We start from the raw sequence: 22,371 nt of genomic DNA, 5'->3' as shown, positions 1-22,371 counted from the left end.
GCAAGGTCTCCAAGCAGCTTCATAGAGGTTTCATCCAGCTCCTAGAAAAGACTCTGACCCTTTTCTCTCTTTTTTTTTTTTAAATGGAGCATACCATACAGATCTAATTTGCTGCTTTGGAGACAATCTAGTTCTTCTTTTAATTTCAGAATAGATACCATACAAATTGATCAGCAATTAATCTGAAACTACTAATTATTTGCATGTACTTTTGGCACAGTACTATTATGCCCTATCAAATTATTCAGCAGCCAGTGATACTCTAATTCAAAATCCTAAAAATAGAATACAATTATAAAAAAGAGGCTTCTGTTTAAAACAAATACCCACTGGTTTTTTTGCAGTTGCTTCAGGTTTGTTTTAAAGTTGGATGCCAAAGAAGGATTCATCATAATTGTAGCATGAGACATTTTACAGCTTACATATAAGCAATAATGGAATACAATCAACAGTGTAATGATATCAACATTCCCTCTCGCAATAAACCAGGCTCTAATGTCCAAAGTGGATTGTGAGCTACAGCTGAGTACAGAATAGCTTCTACAGAGTAACCACAGGAGTAAGTAACCTGAGTACAAGAATGTCTCCATAAAAACCAATTTTACTTTGTGGCACAAAACAATAATCAGCTTTTGCTGTTGATTAAATGTGGAAGTAAAGTTAAAGCATTTAATCAACTGCAAAGTCCATTTAATGTAAGTGTACTCCTAATTTGTAGACATTATTGATACTATATATGAAGAGAAAATGTTTATACGATATATCTCAAAAAACCACTATTTCATTCATGGAGGACTTGGAATGTGGCTATACCAACCTTAGAAAGTCTTTCTACTGATGATGACACTTATTTAGGGTATGTGCTTTACACAAATAACTGAACAGGCTTCTACAAAAATAACAATAAGTAATTCTTAGTATGTAGGTAGTAGTTTACATCCATAGGCCATCAAGTGCTATATAGATTAGAATTTCTGATTTTGAAAGACTTACTCTGCCACATCCCAAAGAGAGTTGTTTTTTTAGGAAGACAAGGCAAGGCCCACAGATGTGGCTGTTCTGCCATTACAATTATCATCTTGGCAAACTGAGACTGGACAGCCACGGGAATCCTCATCAATCTCTGAAGTGATGGCTGGGAAGAGAGACAGGGTCTAAACTCTCAGATTTTGTGCACTAGGAAATTAATTTTCCAAACAAGAGCTGGGCACCCAGTGAAGCAGGTTGGGCAGCCAGTATAAACTTCTGTGGCTGCCCAGGGTTTTCACTTGCTCAAATTTTGGCCCTAGGGAAGAGTCTGTTTTCCAGTTTGCAGATGGACAGGTCTGTTTCCAAACACAGGTCACACTACTCTGCCTAACAACTTAGGCAAGGTAAAACAATGTTAAAAAGCATTTTTAGATACCAGAATTGCCCTTGAAACTGTCTTTCTCTTTTGCCTTTTTGGAGAAATGAACAAACATAAGAAACGGCCAAAACAAATGCATGAACATGTTACTAAGAAACAGTGAGAGAAAGAGAAGCTAATTTTCGAGGTGAAAATTTCAAATGGGCTTCTATATTTTCTCCCTGAAGAACATGCTTTTTTGGGGGGGCTCAAGAGCCAAAATAGATAATTTAGGCTTGATCAAGAGCCTATTAAAATCAACAGAACTTCTCTTCTGATGTTAAAATGATTGCAGGAAAGAAATCACATGTTTTATTAAATTTTTAAACTGCACCAAAAAAAAAAAAAAAAAGAAAAGGAAAAGGAGCAAGAAAGCAAAGCATTCACCATCAGTACATAAACCTGAAGTTAGAAAAGTGTTGTCAGTAAGACATTCTTGCAAATCATCCTGCACCACCCCACACAACTTCCATCACATCTCCCAAATAAAGGGCTCAAGGCCATGAAAGAAATAAAGTAACTGTAAAGTTAGGATAATAATCACAAGAAGCTCTCCCTTTCTTGCTGTTATGCTTCTATAAGCAGATGCTGATATTCATGTAAGTGGCCTGGATTCATCCTCCCTGTAAATCCTGCTCATCTCACAACCAAGAGTATGGGGATGCACCTTGTAGAGATGCTGGGCTATTTACTTGGCCAGACTCTGGTAACATCACCTCACTTCTCACAACTCAAGCAGGACAAATTGAGGCTGCATGTCCCTGCATCTGGTCTTTACCTCCAGCGCAACAGCTTTTCTCCTTAGAAACAAAGAGGAAGGAGGTAAAAGCAAAGAGGGAAAAGCAAACGTGTCCAAAAATATAAAGCTGAGTGATGAAACAGAGCAAACATGGAGATTAGTGGAAGGCATCTAGGCAGCTGCTCAATTTCTTTAGGACCTTAGTTTGTAACGAAAGGCAATATCAACGTCTGGCAGGAGGATACCAAGGCCCATGCGACTGTTATCAAGTCTGACAGCTTTGTTTTCTGCTAGTTCTACATCAAAATGAGACAATAGTATGAAAAGAAACATCTTCATCTCATTCATTGCGAGGAACCTCCCTGGACACATGCTAATCCCAGAGCCAAAGGGCATTAGGAAATACTTCAGTTTTCTTCCTGCCTTGTAGAATGTGGTTTTCTTCTTGCCATTCTCTATGTATCGATCGAACTTATACTCCTGAAAATGAAAGAGAAAGAGAGAGACAGCGTGATATCTAACAAGGCAGTTACATGAGCTGCTTTCTTTGCAAAATGGTAACGCGTCTGAAACCCAGAAAATAAGATAAAGAGGAAGACAAGGAGCTGACAGCTTCTTCTTTTTAGTTGGTTCCCTCAAGTTTCATTAACTCACATTACCTTCCCTGCAAAGAGCACTCTTTAAATCCACTTATTTAGCTTAGTCCTTTTACATCAAGCTCCTTCAACTTCCTCATCTCATCCACTGAGTGTCTGGCCTATATTGATTGTAATTAGATTTTGACCGCTTTGTAGCAGGGACAATGAACCTTCGTGGAAGGACAATTTTCTTGTAAAGCATCATACACACTCAGTGTGGTACATACATCATGAATAAGGATAATCTGCAAAATTCTGAAAATGCCTATGAATAAATTAATGCACTGCACCAATTTTGCTCTTGCAAGCCAGAGCAAAATCCATCCTTCTTTTGCACTGAATGGTGCAGATTATTCGAAAACTCCAGCACTTTGCAGTCAGTTTTCTTTTCAGTTGGAGATGGTTGCTGCTTAATTTTTCACATTTTACCTTCAAATATTTTGCTGCAGAAGCTGTGAGCAAGGCAGCACAATGCCAGTGACTGACCATTACAAAGAGGGTGTTTTCAAGTAAGGCTTGAGGTCACACTTGTAACCTACATTCCATAAATTGAACATATTTCTGACTATTTTTGAGTAGCAGGATCCCTGTTTAGAGATAATTTGTGTTTTTGAATGAAGGAGATCTGGCATCCTCACTCAGTCAATGGCAAATTAACCACTTACAAAACCCTCCTGCATGCTTTGAATAAAAATGACAGGCACTTCTTGCTTATGGTCACTCATTAGCATTTGTCCTGCTTTGCATACATCTGCTATAGCAGCAGCCATTTGGAGCTGGCTGGGAACAAGTCAGTCAGACAGAAACCGACCTCAACTGATTAAAAAACCCCACACCACCATTAAAAATACACTGATACTGATCTACCCATTAGATTAAAGGCTCTGAAAATCATGCAGTCGAGGTCTTGCTGTTGAGAAACAAATGTCGGGAGGTGGTGAGTGAGGGAACGAATACTAGGCACACTGGAGGGGATGTAACTTTGGGTGCTGAAGAGCAAGAGCTTATTTCACTAAATGACAGAGGCCTGGATTTTCCACAAATAAAAAGGCGATTCTATGTCTGCTTCCACTGACAGGTAATTCTTTTCAGTCTCTTTGAACATCCCAGCCAAAAGGAAGCAAGCCTTTTTTTTTTTTTTCTGCCAGGAAGTTATTGCTTCATTTGGAGCAGCACAGTAACAAAAATGAGAGCCCAGCATATCATAAGATTTACTTCCTGAATTCTAAATCCTGCTGGTCTAAAAAAGCACTGCTAAATATGAACTGCAATAGCTTAAAAACCCAACCCAGAGCTTTTCTCAAATGTTTTTACAAGGTGCACTTCTGGTATCTGGAGGAATTAAGCACTGTGTTATTGAACGCACAGACACACTGGGTCAAACTTTATGCTTTCTTTGTCATATTAAGAGCATTCTGAGACTTGCAATTGCTTTTAACAAAAAATAAATTGCTGTCTAAGGAACAGGGGAAACAGAAAACAAGTGTGAGACAGGAATGTAGCCAATGACAGTGACATCAAACTCAGGGCTGCTGAAGTCCCTTGGGTTGAGTGGTGTTTCCTTAAAAGCTGGTTCACTGACTAATAAAGACCAATTTTTAAAAATGAAGGAATTTTCAGCCATGCACAAGGTCTCCTGAAAGAGACATGGTGGCTGACAACAAGGAAAAGGTGAGGACACTGAGCAAAAGCAGGCAATGAAGTTCCGTGTGGATGAGCTGCTACAAATATTATGAAAACTGAGCAATCTCCTGTGATTGATCTAAGTCTCCTTCTGTCACATACTGTATTTAGCTTTGTTTGGGAAGTCACCATAGAGGGTTTCCTGCAGGGTTTCCTGATTCTTACTCTATGGGTTTTGCAGAGTTCATTTACTGAGCTCTATAACTAGCTGAGATAGAATTTAGGGTTTCACTTGTACATTTTATAGAAAACTGACTAATTTATTTAGGCCTTAATGGGTGGAGAAAGAGGTCAGAAATATATGCTTACACACTTACACAATATGGTGCCAAAGCACAAGATAGCTTGAACTTAAATTTATGTATCCAGGGGAAAAAGCATTGCTACAAAATTATCTCATCAAGCTGCCTGTTTTCCCAGGAAAAGTTTTCCCTAAATACATGACAAGCTCAAGACTGCACCTTTCAAAAAATTCATTCTCCATCTCTATCTGATCCTCAGTAGTTATTGTTGAAAGCACACTGCATATTTTAAGAACCAAACAGAACAGTGATTTCCCCACTTTTCGAGAGGGGCCCATGTGCTGAAATCAATGTACTGCAATGTGTGGATTGCTCATTCACTATCAAAAAGATAAAATATATGAACTAAAGCTGTACTGTGAAAGCTGAGCAGAGCTGATACTAAGCAGATATATTCAAGCAATGGAAATATGGTAATATATTCTGGCAATTATTGGATAAGGGAGGAGATCAGTTTCCACACTGATGCTTTTGGTCTAGGACCTAAACAAACAGATGGACTTTTGACAAATCAATAACGTTCTCCAAAATAAAGTGTTAAGGATAAAATAAAAAAAAAAGAAGCGTATTTGTTAGCTGTTATCTATCCTTTTTAAGGATAAAAATATTAATCAACTATTTGCCAATAGATGAATTATTTTTAAAACCCTGATTTTCTCTGCAGGCTTTATCTTCATTTTTGGGTGGGGACAGCCAGCAGAGCTCCCCTGAATGTAATTTTCATTCTCGTGGCTCCAGTGTTCAACCCAATGACTATACCTTACTCCTGCTGACTCCAACATGCTCCACACCTCCTCTCACTGAGGCTGGCAGAGCTCCTACACAACGAAATGCTGTCCTGCACCAACGAGGCACTTGAATCTCGTCTTTTCTTTGCAAGCTCTCATCTTTAAATTCCTGAAAGGGAGAGCTTCGTGGAGCAACGTCTCTAACACGGGCTTTCTATAAACATGTAAAAAATCCAGTTCCTTTCTTCTTTGGCTCAAATGCCAAGGATGGAAATCAGCATGGCTGGGAGACAGCCATTTGCTTAGCAAAACAGGGGTGAGGAATGGATGAGGTACAAGCTCTTGACTCTCAGGCAGACGAGCCATTTAACAGCCTCAGCGTGCACCCTTGCTCTTTCTTGCTCTTCCTCTGTGGCACCCTGGGCTGGGGACAGCAATCTGGGGAGCAACCTAGCCCAGAGGAGTACTATTCAATTTGCATGCAGGTGGTGAACTTCTGAAGCTGTATTACAGCTGAGGCAGGGTGGATTAATTTTGAGTCTTTGATATTCATTAACTTGAGCGTCAGAGAAAAATACAAGGAGATGACACAATTACCCTCCGAGCTTCGCTGCAGAGCAACAGCTTTACAGTCTCAAGTTCACAACACTCTAATTGATCAAGAAGGGGTGAATCCCTACGAAGGGAGATGAAAAAGCATAAGGCTCAAGTAAGACACTGCTATTATAGGGCTTCAGAGAGTCAATGATGCTTTGCGGGCACTTAGCTAAATGGCCCACATTATTTGCTATTTAAACCACCTTCTATTATTCAGCCCTCCTTGGGTATCAAATGATCCACTGCCAAACAAAGCCCACATTTAGCCTAAAGTTTATGGTAGTCAATGTGCAATTGTCAATTCCTTTGAAAGCAGTCGCAGTCAGTCTCATCACCATATTTCTCTCTTCAGGCCATGTATCCTTTGACCTGCAGGGCCCTAGAAAATACATCTGAAACTAGGAAGATTTGTTCCACAAGAAGGAACAGCAGTGAAAAAAAGAAAACCAAACCAAAACAAAACAAAAAAACCAACCGCAGATCACAAAAGGCTTGGCTGCTTCGATGTGCCTGGAGTAGGAAGAGTAGCACCAGCTGAATGTTACCTTAGGATCTTCATAGACCTCAGGGTCCATGTGCAAAATCTGCGGGTAAAGGGCTATCCAGTCTCCTTTCCTCAAAACGACTTCTTGATTCCCTTCAAGCTTGAGAACAAAATCCTCTTGGCTGATGCGGATGTTCATAGAGGACGAGCACATTCTTAAACTCTCGTTTAAGGCACTCTCTGCGATTAAACAAAAGGGGGGAGGGGGGAAGCATCAGAAATATGGGAGATGACTGGAAGTTATACATGGCTACGGCTGCTGATTCTCCAGGAGTTTAGTAGGGCAGGCTAAAGGGGAAAAAAAAAAGGGAAAAAACCACACAAGCAAAACCAAACATAAAGCAGAGACCAGGAGGAGGCAATGCGCAAGCCCGCAGGGTTGGGCTGGGGCAGTCAGGGATGCTGAACCTCCCGAAGTGATTCTCCCTGATGGTGATGAGAAATACTGACGGTTGTAAGCAGCACCAGGTTTTGGGTGGAAAGTCATTATTCAGGCATCGTGTTGAAAACAACGCAATCAAAAGACATGAACGCTTTATGCATTTACATATATTTTGGTGGCTGCAAACAAGTGCCAGCGAAAGTATCCATGGAGCTGTTTAGCTTGCTTTTTGAAAGTTGTTGGATTTAATGGTAGGACTATACATTAGAAATCATTCTGCTTGTTAATTCTGTAGTCATTCTGAGAATTTTTAAATGCATTTTCTTTTCAATGCACTATGCTGCCAAATTATAGTGTCTGTTGTGGTCAGAGTGAATGAAAGCAATTCATTATTTGCCTAGTAATTTTAAGAGAGAAAGACACTTCTAATTGGCCTAGAGGAAACAAAACATAGTCCTTTCAGGTTTGGGGAAAGCAAGATTTCTGTCTCCAGCATCACATCCTGGAAGGCTCCAGAAGCTGAATGTCCTTGCTTTCCCAGTGGCCTTCACCTTTTGCTCCTAGCACGACAGATTTTATGGCTAATTTCCGGCAATTTATCCTGGCAGTTTGAGGAGGAATTCCTTTGGGAATAATATGCATAATTTGCATAAATCATTCTGATAGCATGTATATCAGCATGTAGCTCCTGTCTAGGGCTGCATCTCTCACTTTGTAATCAAAACTGACTATTTTTCCACCAGTGTGTATGGGCACTGTTATATGTGACTTGATTCCTTCTAATCATTAGTGTGAAAAATAGCCTAAAATAGGGTTTCATTTGCATGTAATAATCCATTTGTGTCTGCCTTTATGTTTTGTGATATCAAATAAGCCTTCTCTAAGTGTTCACCAAGGCACTGCAATTGCTGCACCCAAAAGGTTAGTTTATTAGAGACAGTAGCTACCCAGTGTAGATGTTTCTGAAAAAAATAATAACAAACGTTCTTTCACTAGAAATTAAATCTGGTGCAGCATGCATAGCAAATAAAGTGGCCCTGGATGCTTTCTTGCAGGAGGTTTTTCCTTAAGCATGCATTTGTCTAAAGAAATGAGGCTGCGGTCAGCTTTGTGTGGCCAGTGCCGTGATTCAATGTGACGTACAGTGAGTCTGTGCATATTCTTTTGGACTGCCTTCGTTACTATAATCAGGCAGAGTCAAATCGGCTTGTTGGTGACGAAGCCAGAAAAGAACCCTGGTTCCAGAAGATGGCCTCTACTGCGGATAGCCACAAGGCACCTGACACGATAGATTTCAACTGGCAGCGCTCTGGCAACAAAACTTTACGCGGTACAAAGGAAGGGTCCAGCCTCGGCTCCAGACTGCCTTCAACCTGCAGAAAATGAAACTGGTAGCTTTGTACCAGTCCACCATTTGGAAATGGTGGTGACATACGTGGAGACAGCAGAAATCAAACAAGGAAGAGAAAAGGAGGGGGAAAAAAAAAAAGAGAGAAAAATTATAAAGTGTCACGGCAAAATAGCAGCACGTTTAACCACCCAAGCAATGCGGTCACATCCTATCGGCGGATATCCTCCCAGAAAGCGCGGCAGTCCCTGCCCGCTGCCGGATCTCAAATGACAATTGGGCAGCATATCTTATGCAGAAGTTAATCACAATAATGGAGCACAAAGTGTGGCTTAGCGGTCAGATCGTAAATGACAAATCTGTTTTACCTTCCAGTACCAGTTATGTGTGGAAGGCGAGCTTGGCTCTCGCTCTGAGCGATCATGCCGATAATCATTAGATGACAAAAGTAATGAGTCACATTATGATCAACAAAGGAGAATGGAGCTTATATGGCTTTGCAGGCTCACATTAAAAAAATAGACAGTCAGCTTTCCACAAATGCCAGAGCTATACATTGAGAGGAATGACAACTGCACAATAAAACTGCAGCCTTTACTTGCAGTTGTCATAGTTCAGCAGACACCAGCCATCGCCGCTGACAGACCAGCTGGGTAGCTTGGGAGGCCTTCCATTCTGCACTGTGAGGTACAGTAAATTATCCAGCACGGTAGAGCAACATCTGTTTCTGTGCTTGTGCCGAACAAACAAGGCAATTTAAAGCATACCAAGGGATAACCAAGCAGCAAATGAACATGACCCTCATTTTTTTCCCCCCTTCTTACACACAGGAGATGCTAAACTTCACTGTGCAAGTGCTACATAAAGAAGCCAGGCTGTTGTTTGATAAGGTGTTGTCAGAGAGATTTTACATCTTTTCTAGAGAGAGAAGGAGGGGGGAAGACAGAGATATATCTCATAGTATTGTTATTCTTAGAATCCTCCCACTTCTCTCTTCATTTCTCTTATACTAAAGCTAGCACTCAGCTTCCAATTCATTCTAGACTTTTTTTTTTAAAAAACTGTTTCAATATACTTATAAATATTCAGTCTTTAAACCCTAATTTGCTATACTTAGTTCACATGCCTTCAAGCATTTGTCTTCCAATTTCCACTGAATAAATGCGTACTAATGAGAAATAGAGCAAGCTGCTGAGGCAAAGCTGGGTGACTTGAGCCTGGCCTGCCACCAGCTTGTGATAGGCAGGCAAATTGAGTTAAAATGAAAAGTCTTGTCAGCTGAAATACAACATGGTAGCCAAACAGCAAGCTGTCAATCATCCAGCCAAAACAAGGGACTGCAGGTAATAAAAGGTCATTGCGAATCATAAGTGCATTTGGCTTTCGTAGGCAAGTTAATTTTAATTAAACATGATCTCTATCTGTAAATGTTTTATAAAACTTATTGTGCAGTAATGGATTGTTAATTTTACACTAACACAGAGCAGGTAATAGGGTGCAATAATTATTAGAGTGTATTGTAGGAAAATAGCTATTGAGTATGCAAATATTTGGGGGGGTCATTTACCCACGGGCATCACGGTGTGCCAACACAAACGATAATCTGAAACAAGTACATTTGCATCTTACCCAGAACTAAATGTACTGCCCAGCCCATTCCAGAAAAATATATTTATTCCTTTTAATTCAACCACTGATTTTAATGCTTAGCATTTGTGTTACGACTACACACTCTGTATTAGCTCCTTTTGGGTCCCTACCCTTTCTTGTGTACAAAACAATTTTTCAAGCTGTGCTCTTTTTGCAGGAATATCTGGGATTCAGCAATGACCTGGGGCAAGAATACTTCACCATATAAATGAATGGACTAATATTAAATAAACGAACTGACTAAACATGCCTAGCATTAAACATGCACTAAGTACATCTCTGCGTTATCCTTGGCATTTCCATTATAACCAGTTTAACTGACAGACCATTTTCATGTGTCCTTTACCATATTAGAGCTCTGTTGTGAGCCATAATATCTAATAATGTGTGTTACTCTGTGCACACAAATACATTTGGATTTTGGGATTGTATTGTGTTATGCAGACAATACAAAGGGTGCTGCCCCAGAAATGCCATCAGAAGAAGATGACCCTATCAGGGCCAAAATTTGCTAGTTTGATTTTGGGTTGAGTGTGTTCTGCATTTTGGTTTAGTTTGTTTGGCTGGTTTTTGGGTGGGTTTTTTTTTTAATAAAATAATCATGTACCTGAGCTTAGAATTTAGGAGTAAATCAGGCCATGTTGTTCCCTAGACCCAACAATCTGACTATGATAACAATGCTCTTCCAGAGAAAGACTTTTAGCAATTTGTGCTTCTTCTCCATATAGCATGAGGGTTCAAAAAGACTCTTGTTATAGTAGACCAAAAAGAGGACGGAGAATCAGAGCACTTAAAACAGGAGAATGAGATGACAAGGTGATGAACATGCAAGCATCCCACCTGGTCTGCCTCATCTGAGAGCAGGGACACAATCCCAGTTTCCTACGCTCTGGGTTGGCACAGAGGGAACGGAAAGAGGAAAAGCTCAGTCTTGGAGGTTTGGGGTCAGTGGCCTTCCTGCAAGAAGTGCAATTTGGGACCTTTGTCCCTCGGACACATTTATTAACAAAACATCCCTTTCCCTTTCCACCGAAGCATGACTCTAATTCTCTTATGGTACAGATTTTTTCTATATTATTATTTTATGGGACAGTATCCAGCCCTTTATGACTTAAGTGCCAGAAGAATTGAAGTCTAGCTTCTGTTCATATCACATTATGTTTAACATGATTATGAAATTTAACAAAAGTGTTACAAGAATGCTACAAAGTAGGATGTGGCACTTCCCTCTCAACACACAAATCAAATGCTACCAAGGTACTTCAAGATTTCAAGAAGCAGAGGAATGACACAGTTAATTTTTTTAAACTGTTCATACTGTTTTGCACCAGATGGTTTTAGTGAACTACATGGTTTTATGTTCCTTATTGCTACACTTTTGGGGAGCCTTATTTTTCCCCTTTTTTTTCCATTGGCCATTCCCATCTCAGTCTATAAATATAAACTAAGTTCTCTTTTGATCTTCTTGATGCTTGGTAACTTATTTATTGTTGTATGCTAGCTCTGATGTGAAGTAGTTTTACTTGTGCTCCTTAGAAGTCCATTAAATGCTTAGAAAGTCATGTTACTCACCAGAATTGTCATGTAACACCTCCTCTACTTCAAAAACATTCTCCATTGGTTAGAGATAAATCTGCATCAAAACAGCCATGACTCTGGATGTAACCAACTTTGTAGACTACGATATGTAAGATTAATATTAATGCTCTAACAAAAAGGAAATGGATTCATATTTGTACTAATCAAATCAAGGTTGCACACGGATTCTCGAAATGTGCCACATTGGATGATCTTGGAGAATGGCAGCTATTACAAGGATCCAAACCAAGCACAGAATGCACTGCTCCACCATCATCCCAAACACAGCTTTGTTTGAGAGTAGAGCATCAGTTCAGGTCATGAGCTACCAAGACCTATGGACAGGAACTTGTTTTGAATATGGGATTGGTTTTGATATTTAAAGACAGTGGATTATTGAACCTTCAATCTTTTGTTCAGCTGTTGTCTGCCCTTGTAACACCACTTGTGGAGATTCACAGATGATTAAGTTAGGTACCTACCTGCTACGCCATCTTTCATCCCTTGGGCTATTTTCACCATTTCTCTTGCCAGTGTCCATGCACTACCAAATGAAGTGAAACCAAGAGCTGATGCTCTGAAGGTCTATACAGCTCCCGATTCAAACAAATTCCAATGACCACTGGCAAGGGTCTCCCTCTGAACCCTAGATCCAGAACCAGAAGATGTGTAGCTCCCTTAAAGCTCCCTCTTTTGAATAAAGTACTAAAAACACCGTTTCTCCTCTGCAAATTTTATCTTCTTATATTTCATTTGGAGTCATTGCCCAACAGAAGCCTGCTTTAGAAGCCTTTTTTGTTTTGTTAAAGAGAGAAAGAAAGAAATTTCTTGCAGATAAAATACATTTGGAGTTTAAATATACAATCCCACTTTAATTTCAGAAAAGGGTCTTTCTTGGCAGTACCATACAGAAGTATTTGAAATGCATTAACACTTCGGCAGATGCTCAGAATCAAACAACTTAATAGGCATCAACTTTTTTTCAAATAATTGCAAAGCTTCGATTTAGCCTTTTGCATACCTTGCATAGTTAATTACCTAGGCTTTAATGTTTACATGCAATGAGAGTATCTACAGCTATAAACTACATAATTTATAATTGATGTAAATGGGTGTTATTATGTCAATTAGGCAGCTGTGTCCTCCACCTTCTCAGTAAACAGAAATGAGTGATAAACCGAGTTTGCCGGGAGAGCCACTCTCCTCTTCCTAACAGATAAAAATAAATTACCTAGGTAGACCAGGTTGTCCAATTGTTCTCTGGTGAGGTGGATGTTATATGTGGGCCCTCTCTTTTGACCTGTTGACTGCAGCAAATGGTCAATCTCGTCACGCACCGCTGCAAGAGCTTCTGGGTGCCGCAGAAGATAATACATGGCCCAGAATGTAGCTGGAATCGTGTTTCCCACAGAGGCCCACAGGAAGGCAAAATGATGTGCTGGGAGAAAATAAGTGAAAAGGAAGATTAATAGCGTTTATTACACTGATTAGATTTGCAGTGTGCTAATTAAAAGATGTTAGGACACAGACCCAGCCAAGGATCAGTGAATGCTAATGAGGACCAATAGGCTTCTGAAGTCTAATTTTCTGCTTAATGAGAATAGTTTGAAATGTAATGTCGGGGGGGTGGGGGGAATAAGGGGAGGAAATGCAGCTCAGTTATAATCTTTCTCATTATCACCATTAAGTATCTTGTTTTACCACCTCAGCACAAAAAAAAAAATCAATTATCATAGAGGGTTGTTTCAGAGTAAAACATTTTATCATTAGCCAATTAGAAAGAACATAAAAAAATTTCAAGGTCGCCATTTTGCCTTTTTATTTCAAAGGTCTATAGTAAATTATTTTATTTTAGACAAGCAATCATTCATAAGTTTCCTACCTGCTTTGTCATAATCTCCAAGCAGCTCATATTTCTCAAATATATCTTGTCTGGCTTGGACCACTTTTGACCCTCCCAGCCATTTTGTCATGTTCTGAAGTAAAAAATGATGTATAAGCTCCTTCCGAACCTTCTTGGTAGCTCCTAGCAACTCAATTGGTATGTTTGCAGCTAAATAGGGAAAGCTGGCATCAAACTTGATAAATTTGTCTCTGATTTCACTAATAACTTTGTGGCCATCTGCAGCAGGAACTCTTCCATATAGTGTTACAAAACTGGCTTCAAACATTACAGAGCAGCAGAATTTGTACATTTTTTCTGTTTCCCAATCTGTTGCTTGTGAGCATTTCCATTCAAATATATCCTGGAGATTTTTCATCATGTGGTCAGAAATGATATCCAAAGGCTTGCCTTGTAGATACTGGTAGATTCTGTGCAGGTTTTCCTTGAGTTCAGGGAATTTTCCTTTTGACAAGGCTGGGTAGTCAAAAGTTTTGGATGCCATTTTATTTGCAAATTCATGAAATTCAAGTTGCTTGCTATTTCGGATGACATAGACATATTGAAATGGGTCCATGATAAAGGTAATATATCTACCTGAATAGAAGAACAGAAAATAATTAGAGACAAGTGCACTTTTATAATCTGGTGACACTTCCAGAAGCAATAACTAAAAGTAAGCTAAAGCCTGTGAAAAAATCATGCAGGAAAAAAAAAAAAACAAAACCAAAAAAAACCCCCAAAGCAAAGATATGTGAATAAATCTGCAAAGAAAAAGAAATTATGTAACAAATATTATTTAGATTGTCTTTGTCAGGATGCAGATTCCACCAGTGTGCAATCCACACTTTGCAGGCTCTTCAAAAATCCTTGTGAAGCCATTTTCATGTAGACAGATCTACTGTTTGTGCCAACAGTTGTGTGTGATCTCTTCAAATGTGGTGCTCTGAAATAAATAATTTTCTACTCAGGTCTAATTCATGAGAATACAGTGTGGAGTCATAGCAACATTTGGAAACTGTAGGTTTTCACTAGCAGAAAGCAAAAACCACACACATTTCACCTGCACAGAGGAAAGTGAATGACAGGGGCTGGAGTGGAAAACATGCCACCTAGGCAGCTTTTTCCAAGCAGATGACAGAGGAACTCATAATCTGCCAGCTACAGCTTTAACTGCACGCTGCAAACCCCCAACATTTTAAGTTTTTCTCACATCTGGCTCTTTTTCCCTGAAGCTTTTCTAACTCTCTGTTAAGAATGTGCTTAGTATCCATAACATGACTACCTTAGTTTATGAATGTGAAGTCACAGCCTGTGATGTAGCAGGCACCATTTTTAGGACAGGCTCCACTGTGGGACACACACTGTCCCAGTGCTAGGATCCATTGTGTCAGAGTGCACCACCAACTTCCTACCCTTGCCAGGGTCCTTAATGAGGTGACACAGGGATACCTTCAGCTCCTTGTACAGAGGGATAGGATTGCATCAAGTTAAATGCTTTTTCAAATTGTCCCTGCTAAAGAAGTCCTGAAATTTCTCCCCAAACTTCAAGACAACTGCTGCAAAAAAGCATTTGGAGGAACTACCATGAATCAAAATGCTAACACTCCCAAAGCTCAATTAAATCTTAGCTCTTTATAGATGGTTCTAAATTTAGAGTTCCTGATTCTTACCTTGAATGAAGAGGTGCATCAGGGAAAAAGGGTGCCTATTAAAATGTACACTTTCCCTGTGAAATATCCCAGTCGCAAACTCAGGGAAAGAGCAAAGCTTCCAGCACTTACAGTCTAATTCTGTCTCACTAAAGGGACAAATCTCCTTTGATTTTAATGGGAACACTACATGCTTAACTGCGGACCAAATTTGGCTCTGTGACAGATGTCCAGAGATAAAGTAGTCACTACCACTAAAAATGTCAAGTATCCATGGTTACCATATAATGATATCTGAATTATCATAGTTATTTCATATTCTGATTTGTATACACACACAGTGCCCTATGGTATCTGGGTACACTCTGGACTTCCTCTGCAATTACCAGCTGCTATAATTCCGCTCCCAATTACATCAACTGCAATCCCAGTGAACTAGTAAGGAAATGTAAAGCACATATCAAGACAGAATTTGAACCCTTTTTCTTTTTTGTCAATAGTGTGTGAACATTTTTAAGATACTCATGGATTTTGTTTTACTGTAACATAATCAACCATAGCCGTAAATTTAATTTTAAAGTATACTGAGAAACCAGCATGAAAGAGAGATCCTGAATTCTCAGTCCCCTTTTTAGACCTTCTATGACTACAGAGGCTAACAGGAATTTTTAGTCTTGACTTGACTTTAGTCTTGCAGCATCTTTGTTAAGAGTCCTAGAATTACCCTCTCTTTCCAGCTCTCACCTATTTCACGCTCTTTATTGAGGCTACCATCTTTGTGATCAAAGCTTGGAAAGAATGTCCAGTGGAGCAATTTTTAATAAATAGATTTGGAGTGTTATTAACCCTAAAGATGAAAGCTGGCTTCTTAACTTTGCATTTACAGGGTAAACAATTTAAGTTAAGATTTTTAATTAATATTAATTTAAACCATCTGTCCACCATCTGCTTATTTCTGATGCAAAATATGAGTTTCTTTGTGATCTTTAATCAGACACTTAGCAAACGCACATCATTTCTTATCATTTTTAAAGTAAGAAAATGATTTTCAGCAAATGAGTTTTCAGACAAACAATTTTAGTAATAATTTTAAATCAAAACTAACTCACCACTAGCACATACTTTGAAAAAAAAGTCCCTGAGAAAAAGAATATTACAGATCCTGATTTTATTATTCTCATCAGGTTCCTGGTAGCAAAAAGTAAGTATGTAACAAAATATAATTCATTTTGTAGAATCAATTCAGGCTCCAGACCACATCACTGTAAGTCAACAACATATATAAACACATAAACCAAAATATTTCTTGTTGCTACATTTTGAAAGGGTCTAGATAATCAGAAAAGTGGAACCCCCCTATAACAAAGGCAGCTTGTTTATGTATGCCATCGAGAATCTAATTTTAGATCTCTTAATTAGAAAAGTACTAAAACCTAGGGCTAATTATTGGCAGTTAGAAAGTTGTGAGAGTGGGTCTGGGAGCCTTTAACAATTACAGTCATCCTTGCACACAGATGCCCTACATGGCTACACTGCTTACCCCAGCCTCATCCATACAGGAACAGAATGCTAATTACAAAATTGTGCCCCAACACCTCCTCTACACCCTGAACAGCAAACATCCGAAGTGGAACAAACTTTCTCACCTCAAGTTATGATTTTAAATTTTTTAAGTGTCAATATGGTCCTTAGTTTTGCTTTTAAAATCCTATCCTTGTACCCAGTGAGGTTTCTTCCCACTGATTGTCCCTGGTGGTGTCAGAGACAAATAAATTAAAACCTTTCCTAATGTTTTCAGTTATTATTTGGTATTTCAAAATGCAGCTTCCCCCTCTACTCCCATATCTCTCCACTGCAGCTAATGCCAAGACAATCTTTGGGAAGTAACCTTTTCTGAAATCAATTCAAAATCTTGATACTCATGAGTTTCTATCAGAGTACTAAAAAAGGTAATGCCAAATCAGCCAAAAATGAAGGCACACTACTATTTCCACAAATCATGTAGCCTTAAATATTGAAGATATTCATATAGAAACCACTAGAGAATAAGCCTTTCCCCGTTAGTTTGTAAAAAACCCCTTCAACACCAAAAACTAAGTAGGCATGTACATACAGAAATGTCATACTCCAATTCACAACAGTTTAAGTCACTGAGCTATTTTATTTAATACAGTAAAAACAAGTCAAAACAAGAGATGTATCCTTCTTTCTGCAAAAAGCCCTCTGATTTTTTTATTTTTAATGGCTACAGAGAATTCATACTTCACTATCCAGTTCTTCAGTCTGCATTACACCCATGCTGCAAATAGCCTGGTTATCTCCATTTAGTTTCTACGATCTCCTAGAAATAGAAGATTGATGTGGAAAATATGAAAATTGTCAACATTGGTAAATCTGAGCACAGAAGCCAGTATTTGTATGATAGTTAAGAAATTACTCTAATAATGCATTCTGGACCTTTTTAATGCTAATGATGAAAGACAAGCATTTCAGATGGCATCTAATGATGGATGTTATTTCAATAATGCTTGGAGCAGGCTACAGCCTGGTAAGGAGTTAATGAAAATTACCTTTTGCCTATGAGAGAAAAATGTGATATGCTACTGTAGGTGTATCACACTTTAAAGAAAAGAATGACTTAGCAGCAGTATTCAAAACGGCAAAGGTGCTTAGTCAAAACCGCAAAAATTATTTTATTAAAGGTGAGTTAGTCTCAGAGAGAATGTTGCAGGGTTCGTTACCACTTCTATGAACTTGAGAGGAAAAGGACACAAAGTTTAATCCCGAGAAACAATGACAAAACTGTTTCAAGCTCTTTAAGTTCTTACCTAGCCGTCTGCCTATGCTGCTGACCCTTAGCAAGCAGAGGGGCTTGGGAAGTATGATCATCTCAGTGCCACAGACTCTCTCTCTCTCTTCCCCCTCCTTATTATTTCCTTTTCTGATATTTTCTTTTTTTTTTTTTCCCCCAAGACTATCGCATTTACGTAATCGTCCTCTTATTAGGGAGATTCTGCTGAACTGCTGACAATGATGTACAGTGGTGCTGCGCTGGCATGACGTTTGGGGAAAACGATTCTGCTGCACCACCACACAAAACCAATTAGAGAACTATTTTCTGCGACAGGTCAGGAATTTACATTGTTTCTCATAGAAAGATGTGCTTTTTAATTTCTTTATTAAGATGACATCCATGTCCCTTGCGACTTTTAGGGATGACAATCATTTGCTCATCACATGGGAAAGTACAATCAGCAAAATCGCATTACCAGTACAGGGCAACGCCAGAAACTCAAGCATCGTTCCGCATTTTCCAAATGAACTAGTTTGAGAACCAATAATTATAAAAATATATATTGATAGAATTTTTTGACAGGACCTTTAGACATCCACCAGGGGGGTAAAGTAATGATAGTCCACATACAGCTGGCTACGCTATGTTTGCCGAGCACAGAAACATCATCTTTGTCAAATCAGTAAGACAGAGAGAAATCCTGTATGCCTTCGGATCAGGACACGAGAGGAGACACTAACTAGCTTAGGTTTCCTCCTTGACTTGAGGATGATAAACTATTTCTCTTTAGTGAAGTCCTGATGGTCAGCACTTTTATACAGAAAAAGAGAACTTAAAGTGGTGTCTCTGTTATGATGAATTCACAAAATCAAACATTTCCCTGCACAAGACTGGAATGATATCCAGAACTAACTCCATTTACCTCAGTCTTTATCAAGGGATGCTTGGCTCAAAACACTTGAACATAGGGGATTATCTGAGATGGAATTTGGTTTATCCTGGAAATAGAAATTTCTGAAACTAAATTACGCTCATAATTGGTTAAACACAAACTTCTAAACATAGTCTTTCATAAAATAATAAAGAGGCAAAGGAAATAAATATTTGATTAAACACTTTTAAGATTCTGAAGTATGACTGTATCCGGTTTAATGAACATACTAGTGTCTGAATTATAGCCATTAATTGGTATTTGTAAGAAGCCAAAACTGTATTATAATGTGAATTCAAATTAACAATAAAAAAGACTGTATTTCAACAAGAGTTGATGTTGTACTGTGCCAAACTCAGTTTCAAGTTGCAAAGGATCTGATTATACCAGTTTTCAAAAAAAGAATCCTGAATGAAATTTTAGATAATACGTATTTAATACAATAAAAATTCTCTTCCAAAGGAACAAAAGGACAGATTTTTTAAAAGGAGGAAAATGTTTATTAATTAAACACACAGCTTGCAATTAAATTAATTGACTTTTTTTTAAAAAAATATTTTCATTCCAAAATATTGCTTCTATGGAAATATAAACCTAATGCTACTACCCTAGGAAAAAAAAAAGCAAAGTTTATACTTCACATTGAATATTTTTGTTTCAATCTCTCTAAAACTACAGGAATAACTAAAAATTATATATATAGACTGAAGCTGATAATTTGAACAAGGATATCGGCATGTAAAGGTGCAGAAGATGATTATAACCAGCTATATTAATAAGAGCTTGCCTTTCTGAACACAAGAAAATACTGAATTTTATATTGACTTTAGTAAAAAGTAGATCTCTACAGATAGATGTAAATCTATATATTTAACTTTCATTCAGGATTTTAGTTTTATTCTATGTTCTTCTTCCACAGCTAAGTGCCTATGTGAAATCACTCAAATGTTTGTATTCAATCTGGCTTAGTAATACAGTTATAAATACAGGAAACAGCAAGGTTATATCATACTTTATTATATTGTTATTTTCAGCAAGCATGATCAGAGTAAGAGGCTGGCAACGGGAAGTTGCTGTGTTCCAGTCCCGATTGTATCACTGAGTCAATGTGTCATTCATTCCCTTGTGTTCCTGTCAACCAGTTGTAAAATGTGTGAGAACAAATTCTGCACTTTTTTTCTTAAGTGTTTTCTAAATTTAATCTGATATTTTTCTGTGCAGTGTCAAGATGATGTTAGTTCTCCTTTCTTTAGGAAAATACCCACCAATACATAATTTAATGTGCTGGCAAAATCTATGTTCATACAGTACATACCTACAAAATCTGTCAAAATACATATATACTTAGAGATGTAAATAAATCCACACATTGATAGTGATATTTTATCGATAACTATTATGCTTACAATATATGCAAATTTGAGGGATTTTTATGGGTCTATGCTAGAGAAAAGTGTTTTGGGTTAAGGAAGATTCTAAACTAAATATTTGGATTAGTATTTAACTTCACTGATGGAAAAAAATCAAGATACATACTAAAATATTTCTCACCAGCAATATGTACAGTGAAAATATCTCCAAATTTCTTTTGCTGATCCAGTAAGAATTTGTAAGCATCTTTTCTAAATATCAGAGCTTTCCCAAGGTAAGGAATCCAGCCATTTATTAGTGGGGGCTCTCCAGTCTTTCTGTTAAAAGCAGAAAAAAAATAAACAGGAGTTAACTTTGGCATAAGAGCAACTCATCTTTATATCTATTTATATATTACACTTAGACCCACCATTTACATCTATAATTCCTGCAATGTATAATATGTTGTACAGAAAGTTCTTCAGATATGATGGCAGGTTAAATCTAATCACACCTCTGAGCACTGAAGGCTCCATGTGGTGATTAGGAAAAATAAGTGAGAGAAATTGAGACGCATTTAACTACAGGTTGTCCACTTATTACCATCAAGTTATGAACACAGAAAAATGACATTCAGTAGAAAAGCTCCCAGCAAAGAGTCATCTCATTTTCAATATTTGGTGTGTCAGAGGAAGATGTATTGGAAGGCAATTATGACAGATTTAGGTAAATAGGACGCCGACACACCGCACAAAACAAGTATCCTTACAGATAACATTTTAGTAATTTCAGCTTACTAGCACAGAGAACAGCCATTCTAACTAAATAACTTTAAAATACAGGATAATAATACAGGCTGAACATTAACGTAAAAAAATCTTAGTCTCTTCATATTTATAGTCTAACATAGAAATGTATCTGGACAGTTTAAGAAGAACGTACAGGTATTGATGTTTGCATCCCAGTTCAAAAAAGCAGCCATGGTGCATTAGTTATCTTTACAGAATAGTATAAAATACGTTTTAAGAATCTACTAAGTTACATTTTTCTTTAAAAGGAAAAAAGGTTCCCACACTGTTCTACTCCTGACTGCAAGTAAATATCTTTCCTTCATGCTGGTCTTTAGTTGCCTGAATCTGATTTACAACAAAGAAACATAAAGCGTGCTTGTTCTGGAAGGGATTAAAACAAATATTCACAAACAACTCTGCTGCTACATCCCATCTGTGAAGGTGACTTATACTACATGCAGAACAACCCATTCTGATTAAACGCAAGATATTTACTAGCTTGGATCTAATCAAAGATCAAGGGATCACAAGCTTTACTACTATCATACACAGCATGGATTTTTATGTAGCTGGATTAACCCTATCATAGTCACATTCCCCCTTGAACTGCTGTAAGACAAAAAAAAAAAATTAAAATAACCATGGTATGCTGTATTTACTTTTAATTTTACTTTCATAATTAAAACTTTTTGGGCAGAAAAATAAAAGCCAGAGATTTGCCCACTTACTTAAAACAAGTTATTATAAATTTAATTTACAGATAAACAGATGTGGCTAAACCAAGCTGCATATTTTGATCTCTGTTTCACTGACTACTAACTTCAAATTTAAGTTTCCAAGAATATCCTTTGTCCTCTGGAAAACCAATACATCTTCTTATCTGACAGTCTTACAGTCAACAGTTTGCTGTGCCTTTTTCATTTCCTTAAGTTTTGTGGCTTTGGCATTTTGTTTGGTTGTTTTGTAGTGTGTTTTTTATATTGAGGAGAAGGTGAAGCTCCTTTTTCTTCAATACCTCCCAGAAACCACTGCCTTAATCATCCCCTTGTGGTCAAATAACAACATTATTTACTCAAATGGTCCAGAAAACTTTGCAATGTTTAATTTTGTATTAAGTGAATAAAAGCAAAGAACCAATCTGAGATTACATGAGAGGGATCACTAGCCCTGGAAGCATAGCAGCCAACTTGATACCCTCAATTATCCCTTCCAAGCCTGTAAAGAATCTGGACGATTTATCCATTTTTTTCCTCTCAGACTATTAAGTCCTGAGAGTGTCCGCCTTTCACTTCCCTGGCTGGAGACTATGTCCTGTAAGTAGCATCCTGACAAATATTTAGATAGGCTTTTTGTCATCTTCTAATTGAATGCATCTAATTTCACCCTCCATGTTCT

General features: G+C 38.0%; 1 protein-coding gene across 2 annotated transcripts in view; it reads right to left on the bottom strand.

Annotated features, from left to right (window-relative positions):
* Positions 1 to 1,856: 1,856 nt before the first annotated feature.
* The window catches only part of LOC128942335 (cytochrome P450 7B1), a 121,046-nt gene continuing 100,531 nt past the window's right edge, over positions 1,857 to 22,371 (bottom strand). The window contains exons 2-6 of one of the 2 annotated variants that reach the window (XM_054284738.1): positions 20,372 to 20,523; positions 13,459 to 14,055; positions 12,808 to 13,014; positions 6,620 to 6,798; positions 1,857 to 2,606 (exon numbers count right to left, since the gene is read on the bottom strand). In XM_054284738.1, the coding sequence (XP_054140713.1) occupies positions 2,319 to 2,606; positions 6,620 to 6,798; positions 12,808 to 13,014; positions 13,459 to 14,035 (1,251 nt within the window). In that variant the 5' untranslated portion in view covers positions 14,036 to 14,055; positions 20,372 to 20,523 and the 3' untranslated portion in view covers positions 1,857 to 2,318. Of the gene's footprint in view, positions 2,607 to 6,619; positions 6,799 to 12,807; positions 13,015 to 13,458; positions 14,056 to 20,371; positions 20,524 to 22,371 lie in introns of those variants that run through there. The other variant, XM_054284737.1, reaches the window with a different exon arrangement.

The sequence above is a fragment of the Melozone crissalis genome, unplaced genomic scaffold, assembly GCF_028551555.1.
Source record: "Melozone crissalis strain CALT ecotype California unplaced genomic scaffold, PUWL_Pcris_2 ptg000042l_1, whole genome shotgun sequence".
NCBI lineage: Eukaryota > Metazoa > Chordata > Aves > Passeriformes > Passerellidae > Melozone > Melozone crissalis.
This window is presented reverse-complemented; position numbering and strand designations above follow the sequence as displayed.